General features: G+C 53.9%; 1 protein-coding gene across 1 annotated transcript; it reads right to left on the reverse strand.

Moving 5' to 3' along the window:
• Positions 1 to 14,336: 14,336 nt before the first annotated feature.
• Positions 14,337 to 15,596, reverse strand: RXFP4 (relaxin family peptide/INSL5 receptor 4). The gene has a single exon (XM_065420546.1). It carries the CDS (start codon positions 15,594 to 15,596, stop codon positions 14,337 to 14,339), a length of 1,260 nt encoding a protein of 419 aa, XP_065276618.1.
• Positions 15,597 to 16,544: the final 948 nt, after the last annotated feature.

The raw sequence follows: 16,544 nt of genomic DNA on the forward strand, positions 1-16,544 counted from the left end.
AGTTAATGCCCGGCTGGAAGATGCCCAGATCCCATAGGCTGATAAAGCTGGTGGGAACTGGCTGGTCCTTGCGCTGCCGGGGCTAGAAGGTGCAGTTTGAGATGGTCACCGTGTGCATGGGCATCTCTAGCAGCAGAGGGGCCAGGTAGCGTGAGGCCTGGGTGTGACGCTCCCCCGGTTTGTCCCTTTCCCTCCTGGGCCCTGCAAAGCGACGATGAGCTGGAAGCGAGACCCTTCTGCGGGCCAGTGTCCACCCCAACCAGCCGTGGCTTGCACGGAGAGCGGCTCCTCCAGCCCTGGCGATCGGAGAGAACCGATGGCCCTAGAAGGGCCGTACGTTCCCCACGCACACACGTTCAACCCCAGCGCTCCTGTCCTACATCCTCTGCTCCCGACTGCGCATCTGTCTGGGCTCCCGGCGTGGGACAGAGAGAAATACATTTTCCCATCTCCAGCTCTCCCAGCCCCTAGGCCCCCCCCACCCGCCAGCTGTTCTGCAGCATCTCCAGTTCGTCCACCCCTTTGCTCCCCCAGCTGTTCTGCAGCGGTGCCTGCCCAAGATTTTGCACATTATCTGTCTTACCCACCTAAGCTCGGGGCTCTGGCAAGTCCCCCGCAAGGGGAACCTCTGAGACTCTGACCCCCAGAGAGTGGGTGGCAACCTGGCCCCTTCTGCATCACCACAGACACTCAGGCAGCCCCTGGGTTGATGCACCTGCCTCCTGTTTCCCCAGCCAGCGACTTTAATTAAGACACAGCCGAGGCTTTGCCATGAAACCCCGGAGCGCTCTCCAGTGGAACAGTAATCAACCCCACAGACAGGCTCCTCTTATCTCACAGCTGTGTTGATCGAAGGCGCTTGTCAATGAGGAACAGCTGATTACGGGAGCGAAGGATGCAGATGGTGCTAGATTGCACTGCCTATCGATGGCCCTTCGATAAACACCCTGCCGGACCGAGCCTCCTGGGCACAGGTTCGAATCCAGCCCAGGGCCGCACCAGCGCTGAGCACTACGCGTGGATGTGAGCAAGCCAGCTGGGCTCGAAGCCCTTGCTTGTTAGAGGGGGGCTATTGCCCGAGGCTCTTTCCAGCCTCTCGATTGATTCGGAGAGCTGCAGGTTTAAGGGTCGGCCGTGAGTTGGCTTTATGATTAGCCAGGTCCTCCAAAGCCTTGCCAGCTCCTCCAGGGAAAGCGAGGCTGTGGCAAAGGAAAAGCGCTGCAGTCTGGAAAGGGTTGATGGGTCCCACGGCTGCACGGGCTGGAGTACGAAAGGAAGGGGCAGCTGGGTGGAAGCGGGCTAGGGGGAAAGACGTGGCTCTTCCCTTTCTGGCTGGTTAAAGCCCCAGGGAATTACGCTCCAGGGTTTCACTGTTGATTTTCAGTGTTGCCGGCTCTCATGACGTTTGGTGCTAAGCTTGAAGCTCCAGCTCCTGGAGTCCCGTGACTAGGGAAGAATTTCATCTTAAACAAAGCCCTTGAGACCCCAACGCCTGGCACTTTTATTTCACCTGGCAGCACGCCAGCAGCTCGGCGTCTCTGCGGAACACCAGGATGGCTGGCGGCCTCAGCGGGGAGGCCAGTGACCACATGGGGCATGGCGTGGCAGGTGAGCTTTCCCCTTCCAGGGCTGGGTTGAGCCCCACTGGCCGAGCAGCAGCATGGAGGTGGGGAGGAGAAGCTATCGCTGCTGTTGGCCATGTACGGAGCTGGGGAGGTCTGAGCGTCGGCCTGGGAGCCAGGAATCCAGGGTCCCCCAAGAAGTTGTTGGCTGAGCTGGGAATTGAACCACATCTCCAGGCCAAGGCCAAGCTTGTCCTTCCTCCTTGAAGGGCTGCCTCCAGTTCCCCGGATGTGAAGAGAATGGTCTAGGGATTAGAGCAGGGCAGGAGTGAGAGTCAGGCCTCATGGGCTCAATGCCTCTCTGCCACAGCGTCCCTGCCCTGCTCTGTGCCTCAGTTTCCCCACCTGTAAAATGGATATAATAACCTACCTCCTAAGGGCAGTGTGAGGCTAAACTCACGAATGGCAGCCAGAGAGCCTGTGATGCTGTGGAAGGGCAGAGGATTGTGGGTAGCAGGGCAGTATTCGTATTAATAGGACCGGAACTTTCCCAGCCCTTTACAAACATTGATACAAATGCATTCCCTGCTCTAACGAGCTCGTCCTTTTAAATAAGGAAAGACAAGATACCAAGGAGCAGAGGCCAGATCCTCAGCTGGTGTAGCTCCATCCGAGTCAATGGGGCTATACCAATTTATACTAGCTGTGGGGCTGGCCCTATATTTTAATGTAATGCCCGGAGATGTCTCTAATTCAACAGCGCTAGGTAAAAATTTTCCACGCCGATGACTGCAGTTTTTGGCAGCTCAGGTTTCCTCCCTGCTTGCTGTGTGGAAAATACACACAGACATCAATCATTTGTTCTCCCACCAGCCTACCCTCAAGTGTCCCTCCATTTTTTTTCTCTCCGCTTCGTGCTGGAGTGTCCCCCTGCCCCAAGCAAATGCTGATAGCTTGGCAGTCTCTTCCAGAAAACCCAGTCCATTTCTTTTTTTCAATTCTGCAGCCCCGCAAGCCCCTTTGTGGTAGGCTTCCTTCACTGATCCCTGGCACGGGAGAGAGAGAACGTGCAGCAGCTGGTGAATTCCTGCACTATTCTGGACAAACCTTCTTGAATTATGGTTTTTAGGAGCCCAATTTATTATAATTAATGGAGATATCCCATCTCCTAGAACTGGAAGGGACCTTGAAAGGTCATCAAGTCCAGCCCCCTGCCTTCACTAGCAGGGCCAAGTACTGATTTTGCCCTAGATCCCCAAGTGGCCCCCTCAAGGATTGAGCTCACAACCCTGGGTTTAGCAGGCCAATGCTCAAACCACTGAGCTATCCCTCCCCCCAATGCAAATGTTTATGGGAGTGTATGGAACTGCTTTAGGATGAAGACGGGACTAATGCAGCTATCAGGAAGATGAAGGACTTTGGGGGACACTCCTAAGAAATTCCCCTCACATGTAAACACTTGGAGGGAGAGGGAAAAGCAAAGGACATACCCCAAATCCCACCTTTAGAAGAGACCCGTTGGCTGGCTGATCACCTAGTCACAGGCTCATCACAGAAAGGTTGCTCTTAATCTGAGCAAAAGGGTGTAATGAACATGAGACACCTCCCCTCCCCCGCCCCACCACTAGGACACCCCTTTGTGGGGTTTGAAGCACTGCTCACCGGCCGGAGCCCACGTTGGAGCTGGTCTGATCTCTTATCAGCACAGGTGTAGGTTCTTTTATGATTGTAAATATGTTTTCTCTGTGTTGCTTTTACCTTAGGAATAAAATGTGCTCGCCGGGAAAGAGCGGCGTGGTAGCTTAGAACTGGGGCGGTTACACTGGGTCCTGTCTCTGCAGAGAGGAGCCATGCAGGCCTGCTGAGGTAGTCGGATAGCACCGTGAAGGCAAGGCACTCCTCAGCCTGGCAATAGCCAGGCCAGAAGGGGGAGAGAAGCAGGTCTCTACCCAAGGGCGGTGATGGCTGGGGAGTCTGGAGCCTAGCATGGGAGACCCTGTGGGATCATAAAGGAGGAATACAGGTGCAGTTGCCCTGAGTTGTGACAGGAAGGCCCAGTGGTTCGGGAACTAGCCTGGGAACACTGGGTTCAATGCCTGCTCTGCCACAGACTTCCTGTGTGACCCTGGGCAAGTCACATCATTGCTCCGTGCCTCAGTTTCCCAATTTGTACAAACAGAGGTAACGATCCGTCTGTTGTCTGTCTTGTATCCTGAGTCCAGAGGCGTAGCGAGTGCCCTCCGTACCCTCTGACCGGAGGGGGCCCCGCAAGGAAGGGGGCCCCTAAAAGTGGCAAAATAAATACCGCATTCCAGTTTCTGCATTGTAAGGGGCCCCGCCCGGACATATGTTCGGAGGGGGTCACCGTTCGGAGGGGGCCATGTTCTTTGTTGCTACGGCCCTGCCTGAGTCTGTAAGCTCCTCGGGCTGGGGGCCTGTCTCTCACAATGTGTCTGCACAGAGCAATGGGTCCATGATCTTTGTGGGCATAAGTGCTGCTCCAGGGCTGGAGCACCCATGGAGAAAAATTAGCGGGTGCTTAGCACCCACCGGCAGCCAGCTCCCCTCCCTCCCCTGCACTCCCACCTGCCGGCAGCTCCGGCTGATCAACTCCAGCACAGAACAGCGTGCAGGAGGCACCGGGAGGGAAGGGGAGGAGTGGGGATGGGGCGCGCTCGGGGGAGGGGGCAGGAAGAGGCGGGGTGGGGACTTGGGGGCAGCGGTGGAGTGGGGGTGGGAAGAGGTGGGGTGGGGATGGGTGCTTAGGGGAAGGGGTGGAGTGAGGGCAGGGCCTGGGGCTGAACGGGGGATTGAGCATCTCCGGGGAAAATTAGAAGCCGGCGCCTGTGTTGGTGGGGGTCTCGCAGGCTACTGGAATGATGGTATTGGACGGGGAAAGCTGGGTGCTGAGTGGTCAATGAGAGCTGAGGACTGTGGGTTTGTCCCAGGGTCAGGCCCTCACCTTGACCTCATGTTGTATAAAACCCACAGTTCCACAGAGGTTGAGTGCGACTCGTCAGCACTGGACAGCTCATGCTTGGACTCAGGGCACGTCCAGCACCGCAGACAGCTCCCAGTAACGCCTGCAGCCTGGCCCAGCAGGATTTTGAGGGACTGGCGGGGGAGTTTAGTGTGTGTGCGGGAGTGTTACTCACTTAAAATACATTATTTGTATTCCAGTTTTGCCTAGATGCCCCAACCAAGATTGGGGCCCCCTTGCGCCATAGACACAGAGTGAGCGACAGTTCCTGCCCCAAAGAGCCCAGCAGTCCAAATAGACACAGGTTTGGAGGGGAAACTGAGGCACACAGAGAGGCTGTGACTTGCCCAAGGTCACTCAAGCAGGTCAGGTGCAGAGAGAGGAATGAAGCCTGGGTCTGGTGCCCTGCGTGCTTCACCACACTGTCCAGTTTGATTTGCCTTCAAAATGACTCTAGATCTAGCATCTTCCATCTTAATGCGTTTGGTGTGTAAAGGAATCACTGTACCCAGCAGTGCAATGCAGCCACCTCTGGAGTGAAGCACTGTGCAAGGGTTCAGGACAGGAAGTGAAGAATATGTGGCTGCTGTCTGTTTCTCTGGCCCCTCCCACTGGCACTAACGTAATTCCCTTTTTTAACGACGATGAGAGAGAAATAGGAATGACCATCTCCCCCAGTTTCCCTCCCCTTCCCCAATCTGCCCCCAACAACGGCTGCAAAGGCTCTGTGGTTGGTTACTCTGGTGCATAACAATAGAGTAGGATCTCTTTCAATACCATATGTGCCTTCTAGGGGCGCAGCTAGATGCAGGCAGCAAAGCCAGCATGGTCGTGTACAGTTAGTAAATGTGTATTTGGAACTCAGCTGTTCCCATTTGGTTCCTTCGTATCATTATTGTTGTGTGAAGAGCAAAAGACTCTCTGATCCTCCCCAGCCCGGAGCTGAGCACTGCCCATCTCCGTCCCCCAGGACTGAAAATCCTGCCCTTCCCCACGCCTGGAAACCATGTCCATGTTTCATCTGCACTTGAATCTCTTTGATGCATCCTCCATTCGAGCGTCCGTTCGCCAGGGCAGGGAGGGAAGGGGGTCTGATCCCTGCTGGCTGAAGCCATCGTTCTATCTTTTAAGCTGGAAGCGGAATATCTCTTTGGAGCTGCATCTTTTTTTTTTTTAAAAAAAAAGCATCCTCGTTTTAAGCCCAGCTTTCATCCTGCTGGGCAAACCTGGCACCCGCCATCCTCACTCACAGCTGCAGCCCGAGGGGCTGTTTGGTTGCAGTATACGGTGGAAATCCCATGAGCTGGCGCACACAGACCGGTCACAGTCTCTGCATAGTGGGGAGGGAGTCCGGCAAGAATCTTCCCTTTTTACAATATTACAACCACAGATAATTTTTATTCAAGGATTATTTCTGTTCTAGTAGCGCCTCCAGGATCCCACCTGAGAGCAGGGCCGCTGTTGTGTTAGGGACTGTACAGACACATGGTAAGAGACAACGTCCCAGGAGCTAACAACCAAGGCTGGCAAGTGGCAACAGGTGGCGAGGAGGGGGGAAGGAGGTCGAGGCATCTCGTCCTGTGTTCGGGGAGATTTTGGCAAACCAGTAAAGTGCCTAAACCACTATTGTGTATTGCTAACAGTAGTCAAGTTAACAGGTCATACTGAACCACTCACGTTAACAGGCCACACTGAACCATTCTTGCTTATTGCTAACAAAAATAGCTAAGTCAGCAGGTTGTAAATTGGTCATGCAGCGGCCTCCGTGTAACCAGACAGGAGGGGCGGGGGTTTCGGGTGCCACAGACAGAACAGCTTGACCCCGCACCCTTCCTGCTAAGAGGGTTGCTGATGCATGTATTGTAGAAAAACAAGAAGTCTGTTTTTATATGTGCCCCCGGGAATGTTTGTCAGGGCCCAAAGGCATGGACACTCGGAAACAAAAAATCTCTCTGGTTAATTGGCAATCATAAGGTGTCTGACCTTTTAACGCTGCTTGCTTAGCAAGTTTTCTTTAAGGGATATGTCATTGTATTACTAATGTATAAATAAGGGGGAAAAGTTTGAGGTAATTGGACTTCGCAGGAGGGGCTCTTCAGGGACGCTCCCTCTGGACGCATCTTTGGGTCCCCACCGGCAGACGGAAGCCTGGCCTGCTGAAGCCTGTCACGGTGCCACTAGAAAGCCACGCTCAGCTTCGGTAATTATCGAGGGTTGGGGGTGTTTCACTAACCTGTTGCAGATGTGTGTAAGTGCTTAAGACTAAGTAAAGTTTAGCTTTAAGTAAAAGCACTCTTGTGTTGTCCTGTTTGTGCCAGCCATCTATCGGTCGGACGGCCGTGTCTCCCTTGATTTATTTCCTAATACCACCTCGCACAGAGTAAAAGTTACCGAGACCTTTGGGTTAAGAGAACCCCGGGTAACACCTGGAGATTAGCTGTGTGCCTGACATAGTGCAGCTCCTCTCGAGCCACTGGGGGTAACCCATGCAAGGTGGGGGGCTGGCCCCCAGTCGTGGCTGAGGGGGACAGAGCACCATGCACATTGGGTGTGGGTTACACACGTGAGTCTTAGGGGTTTGGTGGAGGTGAAAGGAGGGGCTTTGACAGAGTTTATTTCCCCTGAAATGCAACCAACCAGACCTCTCCCCAGCCAGCCAATCACCTCCCTCCAAAAGAATCAATCTGAAAAAAAAGTAAATTAATAGCATTAAAAACAACCCACAGCACCCGCCCCAAAAGCAGGTTTTTTTATTCCCCAAAAGGAGAAAAGCCAGAGGCTCCGTGAAGCCCCTCCTCAGGGCCTTCACTCCCAGTTTTGACATGGGAGGTCCTCGGCAATGGGTGGCCATAGTCAATAGAGAGAGAATCTGACGATGGCCCCTGAAAACCGGCACTGCTTGTACCGTGATAAATAATTTCCAACTCGGGTGCTTGCAGGCAGGCCCCTAAAGCCATAGTTAGGTACCTAGACAAGTGGCCTGCGAAAGCTGGTGCCCCGCAGAGGAGAAAGCAGCAAGGTACTTGAGTTAATGGTCAGCAGTCTGCACCCATGAAAGGATTAATCAGCTCTCAGCATTGCCAGGTGCCTGGAGCCAGTGAGCGTGGAAATAATGCCCTGAGTGGGTGCTACTCAGCAGAAAAGGGAGAGGGTTCCCCTAACCCCGTGGAGAAAGGAACACAGCTTTGCTTGCACAGTTTGAATTGGCTCCCTTCATAAACGCATCTGTCTTTCTAATCCCCCGCCACATCACCGTGTGCCTTGTGCAGTCATGGACAGCTGTGCAAAGCGGGTGTACAGGGCTCCTCTGGGTTTGTACAGCACCTAGTGTATTGAGGATCCACTCCTGAGCGCTCCCTGGGCAGTGCCGTGCTAAAACTAGTGACTAATAAGACAGCTGTGATCTGGCAGCGTTCCACACCCACTTGGCCCTGGTGTGCATCATTGCATGTGGCGCAGGGCAGGAGAGAATGGGGCACTACCGCTCAGAGGCCAGACTGCCTGCAGGAATGAAGTCAAATCGACAGGGCTTTTCCCAAGCTGATTTCCTCCCCTGTCCTTTCTTTTGGAACTGAAATCGCTCTCGCCAATGCAGGAAAACTTTCCAAACCGTTCTTTGCTTTGGACCGATTTTTCACGCCACTTTTTTTATTGCTTAGGCACGTGTGCAAGAAAGGCCAGTTCCTTGCTGCACCTGCTGCTAATTTCTCCCCACTCCCCCGGCACCTGAAGCCATAATCTTCCCCTGGTGACGATATGATATGGCGATGGCAGCCAGCCAGGCTGTTGCAGAGAGAGGATTCGGGTGAGAGCTGTAGCTTTTTGGCTGGCAGGGGATTCAGCAACTGTTATGTGTTTGGGGAGGAAGGTGGGTTTATGTGAGTTGTGTGGGCCGAGTTTCCCATGTGCCCAGAGAGGACAGACAAGTTCTCCACTGTGCAAAAATAAATAGACCGGCTCGGGCCCTACGAGCCATGGCATGTGCCCCACACCAGTGAGTTCAGCACCAGGGTGGACACCGAGCACTACAGGGTCCTGAGGGTTATTTTGCGGCGAGGCTGCTCTCTCTCCTGCTAAGCTAACTCCGGAGCAATTAACTCAACTCTGCAGTGACGCTGCAGCCTTTGACTTTGGAGAAGGGATGCGTTCGAGATAAATCAGACTGGATTGTCCATGCAAAGCCCCCTGCACACCAGAGAGGGGGCTTTGAACCTGCCTCTGTCAGATCCCCGAATATGCTGGAGACCTGCACACCTGGAACTCCACGGTGTCGGCCCACGGACAGAGTGATAAACTCAAGGACAGCCAAGCACCCCGAGTCTCTTCCTGGGTTTCTTCGGATGCCCCCGGCTCTGCATTCCCTCGGAAGGTTTGCAGACCTCAGAGCTTTTACGAGCCAACCGTATTATTATTCACTATTTTTAGCACGGCACTGCCCAGGGAGAGCTCAGGAGTGGATCCTTTAGACCAGTCTTCCCATTGCCCTCCAGTACCAGCTGCTCCAGGGGAAGAGGCAAGAAACCCTGCAGTGCAGGGATAACCTGCCTCCCGGGGATGTATCTGCCTAACAGCCAGCAGGTATCAGAACCACCAGGTAAGAGAGGACGTGGTTAGGACTTTCACTAGAGACCTGGGTTCAAATCCCTGCTCTGCCACACATTTCCTCTGTGATCTTGGCCCAGACCCTTCAAGGTATTAGGTCTCTAACTCTCATTGAAATCAATGAGTCTCTCAGGGTCTCCATTCCCCTGCCGCACAGGGACATTGTGAGGACACCTGTGTTACAGATTGTAAAGTGCTTAGGTATTGTGAACATGGAGGGCGGGCAAGGACCCAGGAGAGAATCTGAGGTTGATTCATGTTCTGTAGCTTTCAGAGTAGTAGCCGTGTAGCAGCAAGAAAACACAACAGCTGAGAACCATCTCCGGGCTTATCCCCTCCAGAAGGAACACTGAATACCCCCTAGATTCTCAGTTAAGCCAAGGCCACTTTACAAACCCCCTGGCAGTGTAAAGAAACCTTGAAATGGCAGGATGGTACCCACTTTAAAGTCTCTTGACACTACCAGAATGAGGCCTTTAGGATAAATGAGACTCATCTCCTCTATCACAAGGGTTGCCAGCTAAATCATAGTGAATAATTTATTTACTTCCCTTCCTTTTTGCAACTTGTCTGCAAACAGGCTGAAAAATTATCAAATGTGTTCGCTGATCAACTGGTATTTGGCTAGGTCTTTGGGTCTCCCACCATCCAAAGTGCAACGCACGCCGCGTCGGTTAGTTGCACGTGTCACATGAGGTTGTTTCTGAACTGGAGCTGGTGGACATTTTTCAATCATCGACAAGTCGAAATAAATGTTGACAAAATGTTTGTGACCTTGCCTTGCCTTTTCCAGCCCTTTTGGGTTTGAAACATTTCAAAATATCAGTAAACTTGGGAGTGTTTTTATGACAATTTTCATGGTTTCTTTTCTCAAAACCAAGGCATTGTGATTCTGAAATGCTGCCACAGTGAATCATGGGAGTTGTAGTTCGGGTGCTTCATGCTTCCATTCTCCCTTGTGGGCTGGACTCACTGGTCATACTCCATCTCCCATGATGCACTACAGTCTCCCGTTTTGATGCATCATGGCAGTCATGTGGCCATGGTGCATTGTGGGAGATGTAGTCTGACCAGGGAGCTTAGCCAATAGAGGAGAAAGGGAGCATGAGGCCCTAAAACTATAATTCCTATGAAGCACATGGCGGCATTTCCAAAACAAAATGTTTCACTTTGGGGGTGTTCCGTTTTTGGATGAAACATCAAACTGTCTGCACAGAGCAGGTGTTTTTTTGTGAAAAAATCCATTTAGCTGAAAACCTGATTTTCCCCTCAAACATCAGTTTTGATGGAAAATCTGCAATCAGCCTTCTGGGCTCAAGATTTCTGAACGATACCATAGATGGGTTAAATAGGAGAGAAGTTTGTCAATGATCAACCAAAATCTTGTGATTGGCTTTAAAAAACAAAAAACAAAAAACCCCAACCTCCTGAGTTTTGAACACGGGGGGTTGGCCACACTTCCCCGGTAAAGAAATGTCTTCCTGTAAATACAGTTTTTAACTTAACCATTGCTTCCCCTTATGCCCATGTCAAGCCAGATTTTAAAGACGATTTCCCAGCGCCCACAAATGGGGTAATGGAGTATTGTGTCCAGTTTTGGGCCCCCCACTGCAGAAAGGATGTGGACAAATTTGAGAGAATCCAGCGGAGGGCAATGAAAATGATTAGGGGGCTGGGGCACGTGGCTTATGAGGAGAGGCTGAGGGGCTGAGGGAACTGGGGTTATTTAATCTGGAGAAGAGGGAGGGGGGATTTGATAGCGGCCTTCAACTACCTGAAGCGGGGTTCCAGAGAAGATAGAGCTCGGCTGTTCTCAGTGGTGGCAGATGACAGAACAAGGGTCTCAAGTTGCAGTGGGGGAGGTCTAGGTTGGATTTTAGGAAACACTATTTCACTAGGAGGGTGGTGAAGGACTGGAATGGGTGCCCTAGGGAGGTGGTGGAATCTCCACCCGTAGAGGTTTTTAAGGCATGGCTTGACAAAGCCCTGGCTGGGATGATTTAGTTGGGGTTGGTCCTGCTTTGAGCAGGGGATTGGACTAGATGACCTCCTGAGGTCACTTCTTAATTTTTTTTTTTTTTAAACATGGAGCTATATCTATCTCAGAACTGGAAGGGACCTTGAAAGGTCATTGAGTCCAGTCCCCTGCCTTCACCACAGGACCAAGTACTGTCCCTGGCAGATTTTTGCCCCAGATCCCTAAATGGCCCCTTCAAAGATTGAACTCATAACCCTAGGTTTAGCAGGCCAATGCTCAAACCACTGAGTTATCCCTCTCCCTCTTCTAACCCTAATCTTCCATGATTCAATGATTTCCCCTAGTGCTCATCTCCTCTTGATGCCCCTAAATCAGGGCCAGATTTTTCAAAAGTGCTCAGCATCCCATTAGGCTATTTAAGGCCAGAATTTAATGTTCTGAGCTCCCTTGACAATGGAGCCACTTATTTTGGTACCTTAAGGGGCTCTTTGGGAAAATCCACCTCTGACTGCGAGGGCCGAGCCCTGCAAAAGGTTCCATCCCCTTAGTTGTGACACTGGTGCAATTAAACTCCTCCGTCTAGGCTGGTGCTTTGCTCCTTCCCCAGCAAAACAGTGGCCCTGGGTTGACTCCAATCAAAATTTCATTTCTGTGAACAGGAAATGGGCCCTGCTTGTCCCCTGACAGGCTGGGATTTTGTGTTTGCTCAAGGGCTGGGAGCTGATTACCTTTTTGATTTGTCCCTTTTTGATGGTCCTTTATCACAATCTCCCCCCACACACACACACATACGGCCTACGTTAATTGCAGTATTGCAGAGCAATTCATAAATCAGATGGCTGGGAGTGAATTATAGCTATAGGAACAAGTGAATCATATTTTCTCCCGAAGAGCTTCTCTACACACAAGCTTTAATTACACTGGTATAGTTAAAGCAGTATGACACTCTCAGTTTTATTGGTATAAAGGTGCTTAACTGTAGCCATACTAGAGGGGTAAAACATCTCTTTTCCTGGAGGCGGGGTCCCTGTGACCAAAAGGGAAAGGGCTCTACCATTATAATAATTCCTACAGCTTTTCAACAGCAGATCTCAAAGCACTTTCTGACCTATTGGGATCCAGGAAGTGGGCGGGCAAAGCCCGCCCACTGCTAAAGGATCCCCCCCAGCCTAAGGGGGGTCCACAGGACCTGGAGACCAAAAAATTACGGGGGACAACTAATAAAAGAACAGGGACAGGAGTGAGGTCAAAGCACTTTCTGAAGGAGGTTGGGATCACCCCATTTTATTGATGGGGAAACTGAGGTACAGAGCAGGGCCTTGACTTGCCCTGGGTCACCCAGCAGGCCAGTGGTAGAGAAGGGACTAGAACTCATGTCTCCTGAGTCCCAGTGTTCTATCTCCTAGGCCACACTGCACCTTTATTACGTCCACACTCGGAGTTCGACGGATTTAACTCCATTCACTTGGAAGCTCCTGCCAAACTCGTTCAATGGGCACAAACCCTGCGTGACGAACGGGTTTGTTCTCTCCCCACCCCCGACATTCCTACTCTACTTCAATAGGAGCTGATGGAGCTCAGCACCAACCACAATCAAGCCCTTAGGATGGATTTAACCCTTTTAACCCTTCATGTGCTGGATAGCGCTGTGGAACGTTCCCTTGCTAAGGAATCCAGCTGCTCCAGCGGTTCGGCCTCGGCCTGGCTAACACTTGTGCTTCCACACAGCTGGAAGCATTACGAGGGGTTATGTTTTCAGCCGCGGTGTAGTTCCTCATTAACCTCTGTCCTGGAGCTAAATCAGGTGCTGGCAGCCGCGTCAGCGCCGCCTTGATTTAGACTTTGACACAGGCTGGAGTCGATAATACCTCACGCGAGCCCCATAAATCTGGAAGCCAGAGAGTTGGCTCCCCCCCCACCCCCCACCCCAAGCTGATCTTGCTGAATCCAGCCTTGAAAACAGAGCCATCTTCTGTCTGGCCAGAGTTCGAGGCTGGGGGGCGCCCGGCAGAACAGAGATGGGCTATAAGAACAAGGACATCTGGGTTTTAAGGTGAGTGGGCAAGGACCCCATGGGCTGAGCGTGTCACGTAGGAACCCCAGAAATGGATTCAGAGGTGAGTTTGTCTGGAGGGACCACACACACACACTTACCCCTCTGCCCAGGGAAAGTTATGCCACTGTTTACTAAGCCAGACTGACCCCTGGGGTAACCAACCCCATTGGCCTCGGGGTTACAGTGCAGTTGACGATTGCTTTGGCCCCATGTGCTTTGTGGGTGGGTGGGTCGGGGACACTGCCCTGCTGGGAGATCGTAGTTCAATTCCTCACCCCCCCTGCACTGCTTAGGCTGGGGAAATTGCCCCGAACGGGGGACGCGATTTGTGCTGCTCAGCGTAGATGTCCCTCCCGCCCCAGGGCTGCCAGCGGGACTCTGAAGAGGAAACCCACCTGGCCCTCTTCAGCGAGGGTGCCACGCCGGGCCTGTGGGAGGCGTTGCTCTGTAAAAAGCTCTTGCATTGGGGTTTGGCCATTGCTCCGCAGACCCGGCAGGAGATGCGGAGGCCTGTTGCACCCTCCTTAGAGAGGTCAAGAGGTGCACACGTGTAGGTCTTCGAGTCCCAAGCCCCCTTGTGGGGTGCAAGCGGGGAAGGTCCCGGGATCTGCAGGCATGGGCTGAAGTCCTCGTTAAGATCTGGAGTCCTCTGTGGGTTTCAGTCCCTGGACGGTGGCAAGACCACGACAGGACGGGGTCTCCTGCGACGTCTGCCCTCTCAGCGACTGACGGTGGCAAATGAAGCCAATGGAAATGTCCAGGAGGGAGCCACGAAACTCGAATGCAGGCGCCATCCGGCTCATCAGACCGGTCGTCAGCAGGGAAGAGGTTCGCTTGGCTCTGGGGCTTTTGTGGGATGCGCTGTGGAAATAAGAGCCACCAAGTCCCTCTTTGTTCCCCCCCAAGTCTTGGGGTGTTAGGGCTAGAGGAAGGAGCCCTGGCTGAAGCTCCAGCTCCAGCGTCAGGTCCCGGCATTTCTAACAGGAGTACAGTGGAATCGCTCTCGCCAGCCTGCATCGCAAAAGACCTCCAGTCAGGTTGGGTGCAAAAGATCACGCCCCGTAGCACGACCAGTGCTAACGGCAGCCCCATGCCCTGCTAGCCCAGGCTCCTCTGCTGTTAGCCCAAAAGCCATCCATGTGTCTTAGAGGCCGTGATTCACCAGCGGTCACTTCGGCATCTCCTCGTTGACGCCCGCCCCAGGGCCGTCCCTATCTCGCCCTGCGGGCTGGCCTCCTCGGCTCTCAGCTCAGGCACGACGGTGACGGTGGTGGACAGCAGGGCGTATTCCTTCTCTGCCACCTGTAGGCCGCTGGGGCTGCCCCTCCGGTGCAAGGGCAGTGCCACCTGGGCGGTGCCCTCGTCCCTTGCCTGGCCGGTGGAGGAAGGCAGGTAGGAGGAAGCCTGGGCCAGGAGGCTCAAGAAAGCATCTTTCAAAGCCCTGCGGAACTCCCTCCGCATCAGGCAGTAGACGACAGGGTTGAGGCAGCTGTTGCTGTGGGCTAGGCAAGTGGTGAGGGGGAAGATGTAGGTGTGGAGGAAGTAGAAGGTCTTGTCCCAGGGGACAGCTCCGAACTTCACCAGGGCTCCCCAGAAGGTCACCACGTGGTTGGGGAACCAGCAGACGAAGAAGGAGGTAACCACGAGCCAGACGGACGTGGCGATCTGGCTCTGCCGCCTGGGGTTGTTGGCGTTGACCCGGTGCTGTTGGAGGAAACTGAGGAGCAGCAGGTAGGAGGCCAAGATGATGACCAGGGGCAGCACGAAGGCCACCAACACCTTCTGGAGGTGATACACCCCCAGCCACCGGTTGGTGGGGAACTTGAGCAGGCACAACTCTACCCCGACCACATCTGTCACCGTGGCAAAGATGGCGGTGGGTACGGTGGCTCCCAAGGCCACGGCCCAAAGAGCCACGGTGATCCACTTGGCCAGGTTGGCGGTCAGCTTGAGGCCGGGCCTGACGGCGGAGGCCACGGAACAGTAGCGGGTGACACTCATGGTGGTGAGCAGGAAGACGTTGGCGTAGACGCTCAGGACGGTCAAGGTGAGGACCAGCTTGCACATGGCATTGCTGAAGGGCCAAGTGAAGTCCAGGGCCGTCTCCACCGCCCAGAAGGGCAGGGTCAGGGCGAAGTGGAAGTCGGCCAGCGCCAGGCCGAAGACGAAGACGTCTATGGCGGAGGCCGGCCTGCCCTTCCGGGCCCGGACCAAGTACATGACCATGGAATTGCCCAGCAGCCCCACGGCGCACACCACCAAGTAGACGCTGGAGATGAGGATCCGCAGGCCGAAGATCCCATCCGCCGGGACGGAGGCCGCATCATCCCCGCTCAGCCCCCAAGAGTCCAGCAGAGATTTGTTCCCGAAGTCGGGCCGTGCCGAGCTGTTCAACTGCCCGATCCCCCCTGCCTGCATGTTCAACACACTCTCCTCCCAGCTGGGGGGTAGGGGTTGTGGCACTGAGGATGTACAGCACCTGGCGCACGGAGGAGGAGAGCGGCCCCTCTGCTCACCACGTGGCCAGCGCAGCCATCCTTGCCCAAAGCCAGCCCATTCCCCGTCAGTGCTCTTCCATGCAGCTCTGCTCACCCTGAGTGCACATGCCGCTGGGTCCGCGGAACGGGGACGGCCCCACACAATAAGCCAGCAGCGGCTCGCACAGCCGGGAGGGGGAATCCTTCAGGCCCGGGTCGGCCCTTGAGCTCCTGAATCACCCCAATCCACCCCTCGTAATCGACGCAGGCTGGCCGATCTCCTCTCTCCTGCGCTCCTGAGTCCAGCTGCACAGGGGGTGTGGACTGAACTGTGCAAGGCAGGAGAGCTGCCTTGGGTGTGTATGTGACACTCTAGCGACTGAAGGCCGGCCCTCCCGAGGGGCAGGGCAAGACTCCTCCTTCGTTCCTGGGGCAGGTAGAACAAAGGTACCTCTTCCCCCATCCACCCACGCTGCTGGACTCTCTGTTCAGCTGTTTACCTGCAGCCACTGCTAAGGTGAGACTTTCGAAGCCACCGCTGGTGCATGCAGCAAGCCCGGCTGGAGCACAGGCCCTGGGGTGACTCAGGAATGAATGAGCCAGTGGGGTCTGATTCTCCATTGGCCCTGTAGTGGCTAGCACCCCCTTTGTGCTGGTCTAAGTCACTGCACCAGGTGACTAATCTAGTTACCCTGGAGGTAGGGAGATCAGAATCAGGCCCAGCGTGTGTGTGTGTGTGGGGGGGGGGGGGGCGTATTTTAAAGGGCCAGTGTCAGGACTGGGTCCCACATTCAGGTTTTTTGTAGAAACAAAATTCTAATGTCAGTACCGATGTTGCCCTGAATTTAAATTCCAATGGAAACAAATCAACTTCCCTCAGCCTGGGGGG

This window comes from Emys orbicularis, chromosome 20, assembly GCF_028017835.1.
Source record: "Emys orbicularis isolate rEmyOrb1 chromosome 20, rEmyOrb1.hap1, whole genome shotgun sequence".
In the NCBI taxonomy this organism is placed as follows: Eukaryota; Metazoa; Chordata; order Testudines; family Emydidae; genus Emys; species Emys orbicularis.

Coding starts and splice junctions, on each gene's coding strand:
- RXFP4 (XM_065420546.1), bottom strand. CDS start 15,596: ATGCAGGCAGGGGGGATCGGGCAGTTGAACAGCTCGGCACGGCCCGAC.